The sequence below is a fragment of the Heteronotia binoei genome, chromosome 10 (assembly GCF_032191835.1).
Source record: "Heteronotia binoei isolate CCM8104 ecotype False Entrance Well chromosome 10, APGP_CSIRO_Hbin_v1, whole genome shotgun sequence".
NCBI classification, from domain to species: domain Eukaryota; kingdom Metazoa; phylum Chordata; class Lepidosauria; order Squamata; family Gekkonidae; genus Heteronotia; species Heteronotia binoei.
Genome location: NC_083232.1, coordinates 8,691,776 through 8,709,601, shown reverse-complemented (window position 1 = coordinate 8,709,601; position 17,826 = coordinate 8,691,776). Strand labels below are relative to the sequence as shown.

The 17,826-nt window shown below is 49.4% G+C and overlaps 1 protein-coding gene across 1 annotated transcript in view; it reads left to right on the top strand.

Moving 5' to 3' along the window:
• The window catches only part of LOC132578076 (vasoactive intestinal polypeptide receptor-like), a gene marked incomplete at its 5' end in the record, with an annotated part of 92,328 nt that overhangs the window by 45,834 nt on the left and 28,668 nt on the right, over nucleotides 1-17,826 (top strand). The window contains 3 exons of the mRNA XM_060247908.1: nucleotides 13,559-13,709; nucleotides 14,571-14,631; nucleotides 17,624-17,690. Of these exons, the coding sequence (XP_060103891.1) occupies nucleotides 13,559-13,709; nucleotides 14,571-14,631; nucleotides 17,624-17,690 (279 nt within the window). The remainder of the gene's footprint in view (nucleotides 1-13,558; nucleotides 13,710-14,570; nucleotides 14,632-17,623; nucleotides 17,691-17,826) is intronic.

The following is a 17,826-nucleotide window of genomic DNA, read 5'->3' as shown; positions in this document are numbered from 1 at the left end:
CCCTGACGTAGTCAATCATCCAAGAGAGCCAGTTTGGTGTACTGGTTAAGTGTGCAGATTCTTATCTGGGAGAACTGGGTTTGATTCCCCACTCCTCCACTTGCACCTGCTGGAATGGCCTTGGCAGAGGTTGTCCTTGAAAGGGCAGCTGCTGTGAGAGCCCTCTCCAGCCCCACCCACCTCACAGGTTGTCTGTTGTGAGGGGAGAAGATGTAGGCGATTGTGAGCCACTCTGAGTCTCTGATTCAAAGAGAAGGGCGGGGTATAAATCTGCAGTCGTCTTCTACAAAAAAAGAGCCTTGTAAGCTCCAGGAGGATTGGCTACATCGGGGGGGGGGGGGGGGTGGCCTAATAGGCAAAGGAGCTCCTGCTGGAATTCCACCCTGTTTGTACCTAAGATGAACCTCCATGGAAATGTAAAGCATGCACCCAACGTGGAGACGACCTTTCTTTTCTCAAGGTATGCCCCACACACATGCTCATTAGGAAGCTAGGATTGGCTGTGGCACCCCATCCATTGTAATTGCAGGGATAAACTTATGTAAAGCGCCCTTGTGTTGCCAAGAGACGTAATCTGATGGTTCAAAACGGCGGCAGAGAAAGCCCGATATCTGGAACGCAGATCTAGCTCTCTCCCACAAGCTAGTTGCTGGCTGCGTTCCCGGCTGCCTTTTCCATCTGTCGAAACAGCCACGTGCGCCGAAGTCGCAGTAAGATTCTCTTTCTGCCATCTGTGTTTCAAGCAGAGCCGGCGATCTTGCCAGAGACAAGGAGACTCCTGTCTTTGTATGCCAACCTGTCTTTGGTCAGCGTTGTAACATTCCCTGAGCACACTTGAACATATGAAGCTGCCTTCTACTGGATCAGACCCTCGGTCCATCAAAGTCAGTCTTGTCTACTCAGACTGGCAGCGGCTCTCCAGGGTCTCAAGCTGAGGTTTTTCACGCCTACTTGCCTGGACCCTTTTTAGTTGGAGATGCCGGGGATTGAACCTGGGACCTTCCACTTACCAAGCAGATGCTCTACCACTGAGCCACCGTCCCTCCCCTGCTCTCCTGGGTCTCAAGCTGAGGTTTTTCACGCCTACTTGCCTGGACCCTTTTTAGTTGGAGATGCCGGGGATTGAACCTGGGACCTTCCACTTACCAAGCAGATGCTCTACCACTGAGCCACCGTCCCTCCCCTGCTCTCCTGGGTCTCAAGCTGAGGTTTTTCACGCCTACTTGCCTGGACCCTTTTTAGTTGGAGATGCCGGGATTGAACCTGGGACCTTCCGCTTACCAAGCAGATGCTCTACCACTGAGCCACCATCCCTCCCCTGCTCTCCAGGGTCTCAAGCTGAGGTTTTTCATGCCTGCTTGCCTGGACCCTTTTTAGTTGGAGATACCGGGGATTGAACCTGGGACCTTCTGCTTACCAAGCAGATGCTCTACCACTGAGCCACCGTCCCTCCCGTAGAAGCTTGGGGAAAGTAAGCTTATGAACACATGAAGCTGCCTTATACTGAATCAGACCCTGGTACATCACTAACAAGATGCCAACGCCTCATGCTGATTTTGTGGATTTTATTCGAGAGTGGTGTTTAATCAAAACCACAGATGATGCATTTGTCAGATGATTTTTAGCGCCGCTGAAATAAAGCATTTCTATCGACCCTGTCCACCTGACGTCTGGCTGTTTTTATTCTTCGCGCGCTGGACGCCATGCGTGACGACGCTGACAGCTTTAAGTTCTTAAATGCCTATTCGTTCAATCCAGCAGAGGAGCGAAGTAATAGCGATTTCATTCAGCCATCAAACGTTCTTCTCTGTGCGTTCTTAATACATATAGCAATTCAGTCAATCCAGCAAAAATGCAAACGTTTGTTCAGAACCCAGCTGGTCCATCTGCAAAGCTGTGGACTCTGCGTCTGTGTAAAAGGGAACTGAAACCAGGTTCCATCTAGCAGCCTGAAACCGCAGAAGATACATATTGAAACATCTTGAACTCTCTGGAAGGGGCGTATTTAGATGGCTGAATGAACGTTTGTATATTTGCTCCTCTACTGAATTGACCGAATAGCTATATGTATTAAGAAGAAGAAGAATTGCAGATTTATATCCCCCCCTTCTCCCTGAATCAGAGACTCAGAGCGGCTTACAATCTCCTATGTCTTCTTCCCTCACAACAGACACCCTGTGAGGTGGGTGGGGCTGGAGAGGGCTCTCACAGCAGCTGCCCTTTCAAGGACAACCTCTGCCAGAGCTATGGCTGACCCAAGGCCATTCCAGCAGGTGCAAGTGGAGGAGTGGGGAATCAAACCTGGTTCTCCCAGATAAGAGTCCGCACACTTAACCACTATACCAAACTGGCTTGAAACTTACGAAGGGGAAGAATTTTTGACGGCTGAATGGCGTGTATACTTTGTGCTCCTCTGCCGGATTGACTGAATAGCTATTGTATTAAGATTGAAATTTATAGAGGAGAAGAATATTGGTCAATGGAGCTTTATATATGTAAATGTACTGTAGAGCTTTTTCCAGAATTTTGACAAAGTGGTTGTACTGGAATGTCAATTACAATATTATATGAACTTGAAAATGTGAAGAAGAGAAGAGATTGGATTTATACCAGTTTGGTATAGTGGTTAAGTGTGTGGACTCTTATCTGGGAGAACCGGGTGTGATTCCCCACTCCTCCACTTGCACCTGCTGGCATGGCCTTGGGTCAGCCATAGCTCTGGCAGAAGTCCTTGAAAGGGCAGCTGCTGGGAGAGCCCTCTCCAGCCCACACCACCTCGATAGGGTGCCTGTTGTGGGGGAGGAAGGTAAAGGAGATTGTGAGCCGCTCTGAGACTCTTTGGAGTGGAGGGCAGGATATAAATCCAATATCATCATCATCATCATACCCCACCCCCTTCACTACCCAGAGGAGTCTCAGAGTGGCTTACAAATCTCCTTTCCCTTCCCCTCCCACAACAAGCACCCTGTGAGGTAGGTAGGGCTGAGAGAGCTCTGACAGAAACAGCTCTTGAGCAGAACAGCTTTGAGAGAACTGGTGGCGGACCCAAGGTGACATCAGCAGGTGTACGCGTTGGAGTGGGGACTCAAACCCGGTTCTGCCAGATAAAAGTCCACACACTTAATCACTACACCAAACTGGTTCTAAAGAAACTGGCTGTCTTACTAAGCATTTGAAACTATTTTGAAAATGGCTATTAGAGTTTAAAAATGGATGGTTTAGTCTTGGTGGGTTTTGGTATTGTGTAGCTTTGACACCCCCTTTTGTTCTTCATTTTACGATCGAGTTGGCATCTCAGTCGTCGCAGGCCTTGGTACCAAAACCCATGTTACTGTGAAGTAGTTTATCATTGCGGGCGAGAAGTTGTTTTAGGTTTAAAAGGTAAAGGTCGTCCCCTGTGCAAGCACCAGTCGTTTCCGACTCTGGGGTGACGTTGCTTTCACAATGTTTCACGGCAGGCTTTTTTACGGGGGTGCTTTGCCCTTGCCTTCCCCAGTCGTCTACCCTTTCCCCCCAGCAAGCTGTGTGCTCATTTTACCGACCTCGGAAGGATGGAAGGTTGAGTCGACCTGGAGCCGGCGACCTGAACCCAGCTTCCGTGGGGATCGAACTCAGGTCGTGAGCAGAGGGCTCCATTGCCTGTGTGAGGGAAGTGTCTGTCATTATCCAGCATGGCTGTGGGTCGTGAAGAATGCATTGAACTGGCTTTCTGCAGTCGCCCTGGAAGTATGACACCCTCATGCGTGGGGGGCGAGGTGGGCCCCCAAATGCTGCCCCCTGACTTCCACATGATGAGCACAGCCCCTTGTGAGCACAGCCCCTATGTATGGAGAATGCGTCCGTGTAGGAGGGTTACACACTCTGATTTGGAAATGCCTGGAGATTTTGGAGGTGGAGCCTGGGGTGGATGGGGCTTGGAGAGAGTTGGAGCTCAGAGGGTATAATGCCATAGAGCAGGGGTGGCCAACGGTAGCTCTCCAGATGTTTTCCCCCCTACAACTCCAGATGTCCCCCCCCCCCCCCGGGGAGAGCCAGTTTGGTGTAGTGGTTAAGTGTGCGGACTCTTATCTGGGAGAACCGGGTTCAATTCCCCACTCCTCCACTTGCACCTGCTAGCATGGCCTTGGGTCAGCATAGCCCTGGCAGAGGTTGTGCTTGGAAAGGGCAGCTGCTGTGAGAGCCCTCTCAGCCCCACCCACCTCACGGGGTGTCTGTTGTGGGGGAGGAAGGTAAAGGAGATAGTGAGCCGCTCTGAGACTCTTCGGAGTGGAAGGTGGGATATAAATCCAATATCTTCATCTACCTCACAGGTTGTCTGTTGTGGGGAGGAAGGTAAAGGAGATAGTGGGCCGCTCTGAGACTCTTCGGAGTGGAAGGTGGGATATAAATCAATATCTTCATCTACCTCACAGGGTGGTCTGTTGTGGGGGAGGAAGGTAAAGGAGATTGTGAGCCCGCTCTGAGACTCTTCGGAGTGGAGGGCGGGATATAAATCCAATATCTTCTTCTTCTTCTACAACTCCCATCAGCCCCAGCCATTGGCCATGCTGGCTGGGGCTGATGGGAGTTGTATGCAAAAGGCTTCTGGAGAGCCACCATTGGCCACCCCTGCTATAGAGCCCAGCCCATTGTCTCCAGGGGAATGGATCTCTGCCATTCGGAGACCAGTTGCAATGCTGAAAAGCCTCCAGGCCCAGGCCTTGAATTCAGCAGGAGCTCACGGGAGCACAGCTCCTGAACTTTTCTGAAGGTTCCCCCTGCTCCTTCCCCCCTACCAGCCTTGTCCATTGAAGAGGAGGTGCAGCTGCATAACAATCCCTGGATTCGGAGAGCGGGCAGCCAGCCAGCCACCAGGGGCTTTGCCATAACCCCCCCCCCCTGCAGCCCTCATGAACCCCTCGAGAAAGCCCACGCCACCCTTTCTCCACTTCTTATGTGATTTTGCGAGGAGGTGGCTTGCTGGGCTTTTGACTGCGGGAGGGGGCGGCCCAGAGAGCCCCAGGCGAGCGAGGCCTCTTTGGGCTGGCTGGATCTCTAGCCAGGCCAAGCAGGCCTCGTTCACCCAGGGTTCTCTTTTCTTGTGTTGGGTTACTTTTGGCTAGTGAGGGGGTGGCATATGATAATAATAATAATAATAATAATAATAATAATAATAATAATAATACTTTTTATTTATATCCCACCCTCCCCGCCAGGGCAGGCTCAGGGCGGCTCACAACATACGAATATATTATACAATAAAACCATACAAAATAATTACAATTATAAAAATCATCATTAAATCATTAACAGCTTGTATTAAAATGAATATTGTGGTGCTATAGCTTAGGTCTTTAATAAGACTCAATGGCTAAAACATGTCCAGCGAAACTTTCTTGGCTCGGTATTAGGCGAAGGCTATTTTGAAGAGGTAGGTCTTACAGGCCCTGCGGAATTGGTCTAAGCATCGCAGGGCCCGTACCTCCTCCAGGAGTTGATTCCACAGCAGTGGGGCTGCAATGGAGAAGGCCCGATCCCGGGTGGTCTTCAATCTGGCCTCCCTTGGCCCAGGGATATTCAGCGGGTTCTTTCCAGCTGACCTCAGCGCTCTCTGGGGCTCATATGGGGAGAAACGGTCCTCAAGTAGGCAGGTCCTCGGCCCTATAGGGCTTTAAAGGTGATAACCAGCACTTTGTAACGGACTCGGTACATCACTGGCAGCCAGTGATGTACCGAGTCCGTTACAAAGTGCTGGTTATGATGAGCTCCACCTAGGGTTGCCAAGTCCAATTCAAGAAATATCTGGAGACTTTGGGGGTGGAGCCAGGAGACATTAGGGGCGGAGCCAGGAGCAAGGGTGTGACAAGCATAAATGAACTCCAAGGGAGTTCTGGCCATCACATTTAAAGGGACAGCACACCTTTTTAAATGTCTCCTTTCATAGGAAATAATGAAGGATAGGGGCACCTTCTTTTGGGGCTCATAGAATTGGGCCCCCTGGTCCAATCTTTTTGAAACTTGGGAGGTATTTTGGGGAGAGGCACTAGATGCTATACTGAAATTTGGTGCCTCTACCCCAAAAAACAGCCCCCCCCAGAGCCCCAGATACCCGCGGATCAATTCTCCATGATTTTCTATGGGAATAAATCTCCATAGGGAATAACAGAGTTCCCAGCAGACATTTCCCTCCCCTCCCCCCACTTTCTGGCGACCCTGAAACGGGGGGAGGGCCTCCAAACCGGGGGATCCCCTGCCCCCACCTGGGGATTGGCAACCCTAGCTCCTACCCCCTGTTTTTCTACAAACGACTCTCCGTCCAGGCCTCATCTGGAGTTAGAACCAGAGGAGGTTAGCTGTGTTAGTCTTGTCGATGCACAACAGTAAAGAGTCCAATAGCGCCTTGAAGGCTGACAAATTTTGTTGCGGCAGAAGCTTTCGAGAAACACAGCTCTCCTCGTCGGACGCGTCCACGAAGAGAGCTGTTTTTCTCGAAAGCTTATGCCGCAGTAAAACGTGTTAGTCTTAAAGGCGCTCTGGAGTCTTTACTGTTTTACATCTGGAATCTGGCAACCCCATTGCATTTCCATCCCTTCCCCACCCCCGTAATCGACAGCATATAGAAAACAATGGTGCACATCAGAAGAGGAAGTGTATGCGTGGGCACTTCCTCCCTGCGTGGGCGTTCCATTCACAGCCCGGCACTCAGATGGAAGCAGGGCCAATGCGCACATGCATAGAGAGAGGGTTTACACTTTTCTCCAACGGAGCATAATTTTTCCTGTAGAAAGGCCCTCTTTGTAGAGGAAGATTCAGGGGTAAGGAGTCCAAGGACTCGACAGCACATTACCTTTTGTACTGCATTCGTATTAAACATTTCTCTTCAAGAGAATGACGTGTCTTCTCCTTGTCTTCTGCTTGCTCACTGAGAAGTGCGGCTTTTGCTTCCCCTTGCCTTTGTTTCAGGTGTTTGCTTGGTTTCACGCTTGCAATTAGAACAAACATCCATGTAAGTGTATTGTAATGTAGAACAGTAAGAGAATATTAGTGCAGTTACAGTCCATGAATGGCGAAAAACCCTTTTCAGTCCAAACGAGTTGTTCTACAGATGTAGTCCCAGGACCCTACTAAGAATGGAATAGAGCAGTTTGGTGTAGTGGTTAAGTGTGCGGGCTCTTATCTGGGGAGAACAGGGTTTGATTCCCCACTCCTCCACTTGCAGCAGCTGGAATGGCCTTGGGTCAGCCATAGTGGTTAAGTGTGCAGACTCTTATCTGGGAGAACAGGGTTTGATTCCCCACTCCTCCACTTGCAGCAGCTGGAACGGCCTTGGGTCAGCCATAGTGGTTAAGTGTGCAGACTCTTATCTGGGAGAACAGGTTTAATTCCCCACTCCTCCACTTGCAGCAGCTGGAACGGCCTGGGTCAGCCATAGTGGTTAAGTGTGCGGACTCTATCTGGGAGAACAGGGTTTGATTCCCCACTCCTCCCCTTCCAGCTGCTGGAATGGCCTTGGGTCAGCCATAGTGGTTAAGTGTGCGGACCCCACTCCTCCACTTGCACCTGCTGGAATGGCCTTGGGTCAGCCATAGCTCTTGCAGAGCTGTCCTTGAAAGGGCAGCTTCTGGGAGAGCTCCCTCAGCCCCACCCACCTCACAGGGTGTCTGTTGTGGGGAGAGAAGATATAGGAGATTGTGAGCCGCAGTGAGTCTCTGATTCAGAGAGAAGGGCAGGGTATAAATCTGCAGTCTTATTCTTGAGAGTTCTGATGTTAAAACAATTTTATTGGTAACATATGGTAACAACAATTATTTCTTAAATCTTAATAACTTCTTTTATCTACTTCTTTTTGCCCACCCCTCCCCCTGTTACTTGACCCCCCCCGCCGGTGATACTTACTTATGATGCTATAATTTAAAGGTACCCTTAACTATTAAAACAAAAACTTATATTCTTCTTCTAAAACTTAATCATTATCAAAAATTGTCCAGTGTCCTTTTACTTTCCACTCTTTTTCTACATATCTTCTAAACTTTTTTCCATTCCATCTTAAAAACTTCTAAATCATAGTCTCTTAAAGTTCTTGTTAATTTGTCCATTTCACTCCGTGTGATAACTTTTATAATCCAATCCCATTTCTCTGGTATTTTTTCTTGCTTCCACAACTGAGAGTTGAGAACTTGAGAGTTCTTTCGTCCTTTCTTCCACTGGTCAATGGGACTTCTCTTGAAAAAGAGACAAGCTTCTAAATAGGAGAAAATCCCAACTGGCTATTCAAATATAAGCAGTTTTGTGTCTTCTTCAAGAGCTCCGTCCTTTCTCAATTAGTGCTCGAACATGTTTTCTTCTGATGGAACACAGTAGCCTCCAGAGATCACACAGAGCATAAGCCTCACCAGTTCCTTGGGCTATTTGTAGCCACAAGGTATAGATCCAGGATGGGCAAACTGTGGCTCGGGAGCCACATGTGGCTCTTTCACCCATATTATGTGGCTCTTGAAGCCTCCACTACCCCGTTGACCAACTTGGAGAAGGCATTTTAGTTAAAGAAAGGTTGAAATGCTTGGGGCTCTTTAGCTTGGAGAAACATCGACTGCGGGGTGACATAAGAGAGTTTGACAAGATTATGCATGGGATAAAGAAGGTGGAGAAAGAAGTCCTTTTCTCCCTTTCTCGCAATACAAGAAATCATGGGCATTCACTGAAATTGCTGAGCAGTCAGGTTAGAACGGATAAAAGGAAGTACTTCTTCAGCCAAAGGGTGATTAATATGTGGAACTCACTGCCACAGGAGGTGGTGGCTGCTACAAGCATAGCCAGCTTTAAGAGGGGATTGGATAAAAATATGGAGCAGAGGTCCATCAGTGGCTATTAGTCACAGTATATATATAAATGTGTGTGTGTATGTATATATATATGAGTGTGTGTGTGTGTGTATACACACACACACATATAACAGCCACTGTGTGACACAGAGTGTGGGACTGGATGGGCCATTGGCCTGATCCAACATGGCTTCTCTTATGTTCTTATGTGACACCAGAGTGTTGGACTGGATGGGCTTTTGGCCTGATCCAACATGGCTTCTCTTATGTTCTTATGTGGCACAGAGTGTTGGACTGGATGGGCCATTGGCCTGATCCAACATGGCTTCTCTTATGTTCTTATGGGACACAGAGTGTTGGTCTGGATGGGCCATTGGCCTGATCCAACATGGCTTCTCTTATGTTCTTATGTGAAACAGAGTGTTGGACTGGATGGGCCATTGGCCTGATCCAACATGGTTTCTCTTATGTTCTTATGGGACACAGAGCGTTGGACTGGATGGGCCATTGGCCTGATCCAACATGGCTTCTCTTATGTTCTTATGGGACACAGAGTGTTGGACTGGATGGGCCATTGGCCTGATCCAACATGGCTTCCCTTATGTTCTTAAAGTTGCTTTCTTTCCACCTCTCCCTCCCCCATCTATTTCCTTCCTTCCTCCCTCCCTCTCTCCCCTGAAACATTTGACTTTCATGTTTTGCTGCTCTCAAACATCTGGCATTTATTCCGTGTGGCTCTTACGTTAAGCAAGTTGGCCGCCCCTGGTATAGATGGAACATCCTGTCTGGCTCTGTAATGTTCTGTCTTCTTGGTGCTTGGTAGGCAACAGTAGGAGGTCTTCTGGAGTTCTGGCCCCACTGGTGGACCTCCTGATGGCACCTGGGGTTTGGCCACTGTGTGACACAGAGCGTTGGATCCGATGGGCCATTGGCCTGATTCAATATGGTTCCTCTTACGTTGTTATGTTCTTATTTTTTGATCTTGTCTGTACTGCGGCCTCCTGAACTGAGAACTCAGAAAGCCATCAGGGTGCCGCGGTTAAGAATGGCCAACTCTACTCTGGAGGACCAGATTTGATCCCCCACTCCTTCACATGCAGTGGCTGGGTGACCTTGGATCAGTCACAAGCTCTCTCAGAGCTGTTCTCTCAAGAGCAGTTTTCTGTCAGAGCTCTGTCAGACCTACCTCACGGTAGTGTCTGTTGTGACGAGTGGAAGGGAAGAGGACTGTAAGCCACTGTGGGACTCCTCTGGGTCTTGAAGGGGGGGGGGGTAAAAAAACCAGCCCTCCTCCTCTTCCTCCTCCTCCTCCCTTTCACAGTGTTCTGGCCCCACCTATGGCAATTATTGTTCTCTGCACCATGTGTGTATGCGGACAGGGGTGGAATTCTAGCAGGAGCTCCTTTGCCTATTAGGCCACACCCCCCCCCCCTGAGCTAGCCAATCCTCCAAGAGCTTACAAAAAGAACCTTGCAAGCTCTTGGAGGATTGGCTACCTCAGGGGGGTGTGGCCTAATAGGCAAAGCAGCTCTGCTAGAATTCACCCCCTGTATGTGGATATAAATACATGCCTACGTGATGTGCATATGAGTGCCGTTAAAGTAACACTTCAGGCAACCCGACAGCACCGGCTCGATAAATCCGACGGTCTTTAAGGAGGCATAACGTTTGGTTTCGCTGCAACAGACGAACTCGGCTCGTTACTGCTCTGGAATCCTAAACGATCCCTGTAGGTGCAATTGAGAAAAGGAAGGATGAATTATCTCGCATTTCCGTACACGATTCTTCCCCAAGACTAGAGTGCGATGTACTCGTTCTCATATTCCCCCCCCCCCCCATCGTTGCTGAGTAATTTCAGCGCTTATTAGGACGATGGTGGGCGTTGTTCATAATTCTTCATCTTTGTTCGGCGCACAACGGGGATCAATCAAGTCAGCGTGTCGTCTGATCCATTCCACCCGCAGAGCTCAGCGCCCCATCGATCTCTTTCCCGTTTAAGTGCGGCAGAGCCTCAGTGTCACCCAGCGGGGATTTGAAGCAGGGATCATGGCTAGCAGATATTCAGTCAGTGTATTGTTGTGGTAAAAAGGTCAAGGTAGTCCCCTGTGCAAGCACCAGTCGTTTCCGACTCCGGAGTGACGTTGCTTTCACAACGTTTTCACGGCAGATTTTTTACAGGGTGGTTTGCCATTGCCTTCCCCGGTCATCTATGCTTCTCCCCCCCCCCCCCCCCCAGCAGGCTGGGGACTCATTTGACCGACCTCGGAAGGATGGAAGGCTGAGTCAACCTCGAGGCCGGCTACCTGAATCAGCTTCCCGCTGGGATCGAACTCAGGTCGTGAGCAGAGAGTTCAGATCACAGTACTCAGTGCTGCTGCTTTACCACTCTGTGCCACGGGGCCGCTATGGAATCAACGCAATGCCGGCTACCTGAACCAGCTTCCGCTGGGATCGAACTCAGGTCGTGAGCAGAGGGCTCCGACTGCAGTACTGCAGCTTTACCACTCCATGCCACGGGGCTCTTGTTGCTGTGGCACATAACCAATAAAAACAAATTAAGGAGAAGAAGATATTGGATTTATATCCCGCCCTCCACTCAAGAGTCTCAGAGCGGCTCACAATCTCCTTTACCTTCCTCCCCCACAACAGACACCTTGTGAGGTGGGTGGGGCTGAGAGGACTCTCACAGCAGCTGCCCTTTCAAGGACAACCTCTGCCAGAGCTATGGCTGACCCAAGGCCATTCCAGCAGCTGCAAGTGGAGGAGTTCTCCATATAAGAGTCCGCATACTTAACCACTACACCAAACTGGCTCTCCAGAAGCCAATCCATTCAAATCCGATATGCAAAGCGAGCAAAGATTGCGGAGAAAGCCGTTCTGATACCAATGGGGTTTCCCCCCCCCCCCCTCCTTGCATTAGATCATCATCCAGAGGTAGTTGAGAAACTTCCAAGTAAGGTGATAACTTCTAAAGTGTAACCCATTTTGCATTTTAGCAAAAGCAACAGGTCAGTCGTGGGGGACGCCTACTGCTTCCAGAAAGGTTATGCGTAGAAACATGCAAGCATCAAGGCTAGTAGTATCTCAAAGACCAACACCAGTTTGGTGTAGTGGTTAAGTGCTTCGCACCATTCTGCTCACAACTCATGTTGTTGTTGTCGTCACCTCTTGCTATCTCGAGGGGCTCAGAATAGCGAAGATATTAACAGACAGCAATTAAAAGCATAATGCAAATAAACTAAAAGGCAGCCTAACTAATGAAAAGCTCAATGGAAGAGCTCTGCTTCACACGCCCCTGCAGTATCATCTGAGAGCCAGTTAGTGTAGCGGTTAAGTATGTGGACTCCGGGAGAACCGAGTTTGATTTCCCACTCCTCCACTTGCAGCTGCTGGAATGGCCTTGGGTCAGCCATAGTGGTGAAGTGAGCGGACTCTTATCTGGGAGAACCGGGTTTGATTCCCCACTCCTCCACTCACAGCTGCTGGAATGGCCTTGGGTCAGCCATAGTGGTGAAGTGAGCGGACTCTTATCTGGGAGAATTGGGTTTGATTCCCCACTCTTCCACTTGCAGCTGCTGGAATGGCCTTGGGTCAGCCATAGCTCTAATAGAGAGCCAGTTTGGTGTAGTGGTTAAGTGCGCGGACTCTTATCTGGGAGAACCGGGTTTGATTCTCCACTCCTCCACTTGCAGCTGCTGGCATGGCCTTGGGTCAGCCATAGCTCTAATAGAGAGCCAGTTTGGTGTAGTGGTTAAGTGCGCGGACTCTATCTGGGAAGAACCCAGTTTGATTCCCCCACTCCTCCACTTGAACTGCTGGAATGGCCTTGGGTCAGCCATAGTGGTGAAGTGTGCGGACTCTTATCTGGGAGAACCGGTTTGATTCCCCACTCCTCCACTTGCAGCTGCTGGAATGGGCTTGGGTCAGCCATATTGGTTAAGTGGCCAGACTCTTATCTGGGAGAGCCGGGTTTGATTCTCCACTCCTCCACTTGCAGCTGCTGGGATGGCCTTGGTTCAGCCATAGTGGTTAAGTGTGCAGACTCTTATCTGGGAGAACCCAGTTTGATTCCCCACTCCTCCACTTGAACTGCTGGAATGGCCTTGGGTCAGCCATAGTGGTGAAGTGTGCGGACTCTATCTGGGAGAACCGGGTTTGATTCCCCGCTCCTCCACTTGCAGCTGCTAGAATAGCCTTGGGTTAGCCATAGCTATCGCAGAGCTGTCCTTGAAAGATCAGCTTCTGTCAGCGCTCCCTCAGCCCCATCCACCTCACAGGGTGTCTGTTTTGGGGGAGAAACATAAAGAAGATTGCGAGCCGCTCTGTGACTATGAGATTTGGAGTGGAGGGCGGAATATAAATCCAATATCGTCATCGTCATCATCTGACAGCTGGTTCCGCCAGGACGGGCCACCACAAAGAAGGCCCTTGCCTGATAAATGCCAGGCACCACAAGCAGGCTGCAAGTGGGAGAATGCACATTTTGGGGCAGGGTGGGGGACATGTTAGAAGAGGCAATCCATCGGGTATGAAGCTCCCAGACCATTTAGGAGAAGGAGTTGATGGTGTCATGCCTCATCACAGCATGGCCGCTCCTATGTAGCTTGGTCCTCTTGACATTACCATCAACATTCTAGTGGTAATGAAGGGAAGTGCTTTTAAACATTCTTGCCAAGGCTGATTCTCCAGCAGAAGTTGTGGGCGAACTTCTCCAGCTGACGTTCTCAGTGAAATGGGTTTCCTTCTCTCCTTTTCAGGTCGGCTGCAAGGTGACCATGGTCTTCTTCCAGTATTGCATCATGGCCAACTTTTTTTGGCTCCTGGTCGAAGGCTCGTACCTTCACACCCTGCTGGTCATCTCCTTTTCGGAGAAGAAGTACTTCTGGTGGTACATCCTGATTGGCTGGGGTGCGTATGTCTTTATTCGGTGGTCTGTTTGATCCTGTCAGGTGCATTTATGTGCCAGCTTTCAGTCATCGTCATTGAGGAAGTTTTGAAAATAAGACCCATAAATCCTCAATAGAATACAACTCAAACAGAAAAGGGCAACATAAGAACTTCAGAAGAGCCTGCTGGATCAGACCAGTGAGCGTCCATCTAGTCAGCCTCCTGTCTCACACAGGGGCCAACCAGTTCCTCTGGAGGGACAATGACAGGGCAGAGAGGCTGAGGCCTTTCCCTGAGAAGAACATCAGACGAGCCCTGCTGGATCAGACCAGTAAAGGCCCATCTAGTCCAGCCTCCTGTCTCACACAGTGGACAACCAGTTCCTCTGGAGGGCCAACCACAAGGAATAGAGGCTGAGGCCTTCCCCGATAAGAACATCAGAAGAGCCCTGCTAGGTCAGACCAGTGAGGGTCCATCTAGTCCAGCCTCCTGTCTCACACAGTGGACAACCAGTTCCTCTTGAGGGCCAACCACAAGGCATAGAGGCTGAGGCCTTCCCCGATAAAGAAGCCATTTCCTCCCGGGAATCAGTTGTAATGCTGGGAGATCTCCAGGACCCACCTGGAGGTTGGCAACCCTTTCTTCCCACAAGATACATCGTCGCCGCCCCTCTTCCCTGCCCTAGATCGGCAGAATTGCTCAGAAGTTCCGTGAGGTGGCGACATCTAGAATCAAGGTGCCTCCAAAGTACATCTTTGATATTAAAAACTAGAATTTGATGAAATAGTCTAGCGCCCCCTAGAGGTCTCTGTGTGTGTTTGGGATTTTTATTTTTATTTTTTTTATTTTTTTGCGATCTTCATTCTGCTGATCTTTTGACAGGGACACCTACATTGTTTACCAGCGTTTGGGCAATCACGAAGCTTCACTTTGACGATGTCGGGTAAGTCTTTGATGGGCATGGTTAAGATTACCGACTGGGCCTTTTCCTGTTGTGGGGGAGGAGCACTGGGAAGTTGGCCTCCAGGCTGTCTTGTCAGATTGTAGGACTCCCAGAGTCAGTTTGGTGTAGTGGTTAAGAGCACGGACTTTAATCTGGGAGAACAGGGTTTGATTCCCCACTCCTTCACGTGCAACTGCTGAAGTGACCTTGGGTCAGTCGCAGTTCTCTCAGAGCTGTTCTCTCAAGACCAGTTCTTGAAAGAGTTCTCTGAGCCCCACCTTCCTCATAAGGTGTCTGTTCTGGGGAGGGGAAGGCGATTGTTAGCTGCTCTGAGATTCCTAGTGAAGGATGGGGGATAAATCCAATCTCCTCCTCCTCCTCTTCTCCTTCTCCTTCTTCTCCTTCTCTTCTCCTCCTCCTCTTTCTTCTTCTCTTCCTCCTTCTCCTCTTCCTCTTCCTTCTCCTCCTCCTCTTCCTTCTTCTCTCCTCCTGCTTCTCCTTCTTCTTTTCATTCTCCTTCTTCTTTTCCTTCTCCTTCGTGTTCTTATCCTCTCTTTCTTCTTCTCCTTCTCCTTCTTCTTCTCCTGCTTCTTCTTTTTCTTCTCCTTCTTCTTATCCTCCTCCTTTTCCTCCTCCTCTTCCTTCTTCTCTCCTCCTGCTTCTCCTTCTTCTTTTCCTTCTCTTTCTTGTTCTTATACTCCTCTTTCTTCTTCTTCTTCTTCTTCTTCTTCTTCTCTTCTCTTCTTCTTCTCCTGCTTCTTCTTCTTCTCCTTCTTCTTCTTATCCTCCTCCTTCTCCTCCTCTTCCTTCTTCTCTCCTCCTGCTTCTCCTTCTTTTCATTCTCCTTCTTCTTTTCCTTCTCCATCTTGCTCTTATCCTCCTCTTTCTTCTTCTCCTTCTTCTTCTCCTGCTTCTTCTTTTTCTTCTCCTTCTTCTTCTTATCCACCTCCTTTTCCTCCTCCTCTTCCTTCTTCTCTCCTCCTGCTTCTCTCCTTCTTCTTTTCCTTCTCCTTCTTGTTCTTATACTCCTCTTTTTTCTTCTTCTTCTTCTTCTTCTTCTTCTTCTTCTCCTGCTTCTTCTTCTTCTCCTTCTTCTTCTTATCCTCCTCCTTCTCCTCTTTCTCCTTCTCCTCCTCTTCCTTCTTCTCTCCTCCTGCTTCTCCTTCTTTTCATTCTCCTCTTTTCCTTCTCCTTCTTGCTCTTATCCTCCTCTTTCTTTTTCTTCTCCTTCTCCTCCTGCTTCTTCTTTTTCTTCTCCTTCTTCTCCTCCTCCTCTTCCTTCTTCTCTCCTCCTGCTTCTCCTTCTTCTTCTTATCCTCCTCCTCCTCTTTCTTCTTCTTCTTCCATTTCTGGGTGCCTTGTCTACAGGTCTACAGAGTCCACAGGCGATAATGGTGGGAACAGGGGTTTCCAACCTTTTTGAGCCTGTGGGCACTTTGGAAATTCTATTACAGGGTGGTAGGCGCAGCCACAAAAATGTCTGTCACAGGAGGCAGAGCCAGCCACAGAATATCTGGGAGGGAGCATATGTGCACGTCTAATAGCCATAGCTCTGAAACGGGATGCCTTTTAAAATGGACCTCTCATTTTGAAATACTTCCTTGCACATGCAGGCAGCTTACCTTTAGTCTTCCAGTAAAGATCCTTGTGCTGACAGCAGCTTCCAAAGCAGCCATTTCCTTCCAAAATCTGCTCAGCCAATGAGAAGCTGGCCCCACCCACTTCGTAAAAAACCCTCGACCAGGTGGCCAGAAAGGAGACAGTGAGCGCTATGTAGGGGACCCCCGTTCTGTAGCCCACCTCCCTGCTGAGCTCCCCCTTCCCCAAAACTCTAACCTCTCTAGACTCCACCCCCCATATTGCCAAGGATTTCCCAAGCTGGAGTTTGCAAGCTTATTGCCCTTTCCTTAAAACGGGTCCCCAACCCCTGAGCCGCGGACCAGTACTGGTCCATGACCTGTTAGCAACCGGGCCGTGAGTTGTATAATTATTTCATTATATATTACAATGTAGCAATAACAAGAAGAAGAGAAAAAGAAAAACACGACGACGGATTTATATCCTGCCCTCCACTCCAAATGTCAGAGTCTCAGAGCGGCTCACAATCTCCTTTACCTTCCTCTCCCACAACAGACACTCTGTGCGGTGGGTGGGGCTGAGAGAGCTTTTTTTACAGCAGCTGCCCTTTCAAGGGCAACCTCTGCCAGAGCGATGGCTGACCCAAGGCCATTCCAGCAGCTGCAAGTGGAGGAGTGGGGAATCAAACTCGGTTCTGCCAAGATAAGAGAGCGATGGCTGATCCAAGGCCATTCCAGTAGCTGCAAGTGGAGGAGTGGGGAATCAAACCTGGTTCTCCTAGAAAGAGTCTGCACACTTAACCACCACACCAAACGAATAGAAATAAAGCGCACAATTGTATAATCGTGAAACCTCCCCCACCCCCAGTCCGTGGAAGAATTTTCTTCCACAAAAGGGGTCCCTGGTGCCAAAAAGGTTGGGGACCACTGCCCTAAAAGACCTCTGCCATTGGTTCATCTAGTGCAGGGATGGCCAACGGTAGCTCTCCGGATGTTTTTTTGCCTACAACTCCCATCAGCCCCAGACATTGGCCATCCTGGCTGGGGCTGATGGGCGTCGTAGGCAAAAAAACATCTGGAGAGCTACCGTCGGCCACCCCTGATGTAGTGCAGTCTTGCCTCCTCCGGTTGAAAGGATCGAACAGGGAAGTTCTGCGTCCAAAGGGACACCTTCTCACAAGCTGAGCGCACCTGCCTGGTCCAGGCCTTGAAACCTCCTGCAGCCTCCAGTGCCTTTCATTCCAGATAAGTCCATGCAGAAAGGACCAAAGCGTGCAGACTACAGCAGTTAAGTGATCGACAAAAGCCCCGAGTTTAACCTTCCTGGATAGTAGGAAACGTTGTCGGAATGTCAATAAAATTCATGATCTTTCTCTTCCTTCTGTGTTACGTTCATCCTTTTTTTTTTTCTCCAGTTGCTGGGACTTAATTGATCAGCGTTACTGGTGGATCATCAAAACTCCCATCCTGGTTTCTATATTGGTAATGTATCTGCATTTTCTACCCCTGCTCACTGCTACCTTTAGCTAATCTCCCATTGCAACTGGGTCCTCTACAGGGGGAAAAAAAAATAGAGTAACAATCAGTAATAGAGAGCCAATTTGTGTAGTGGTTGGGA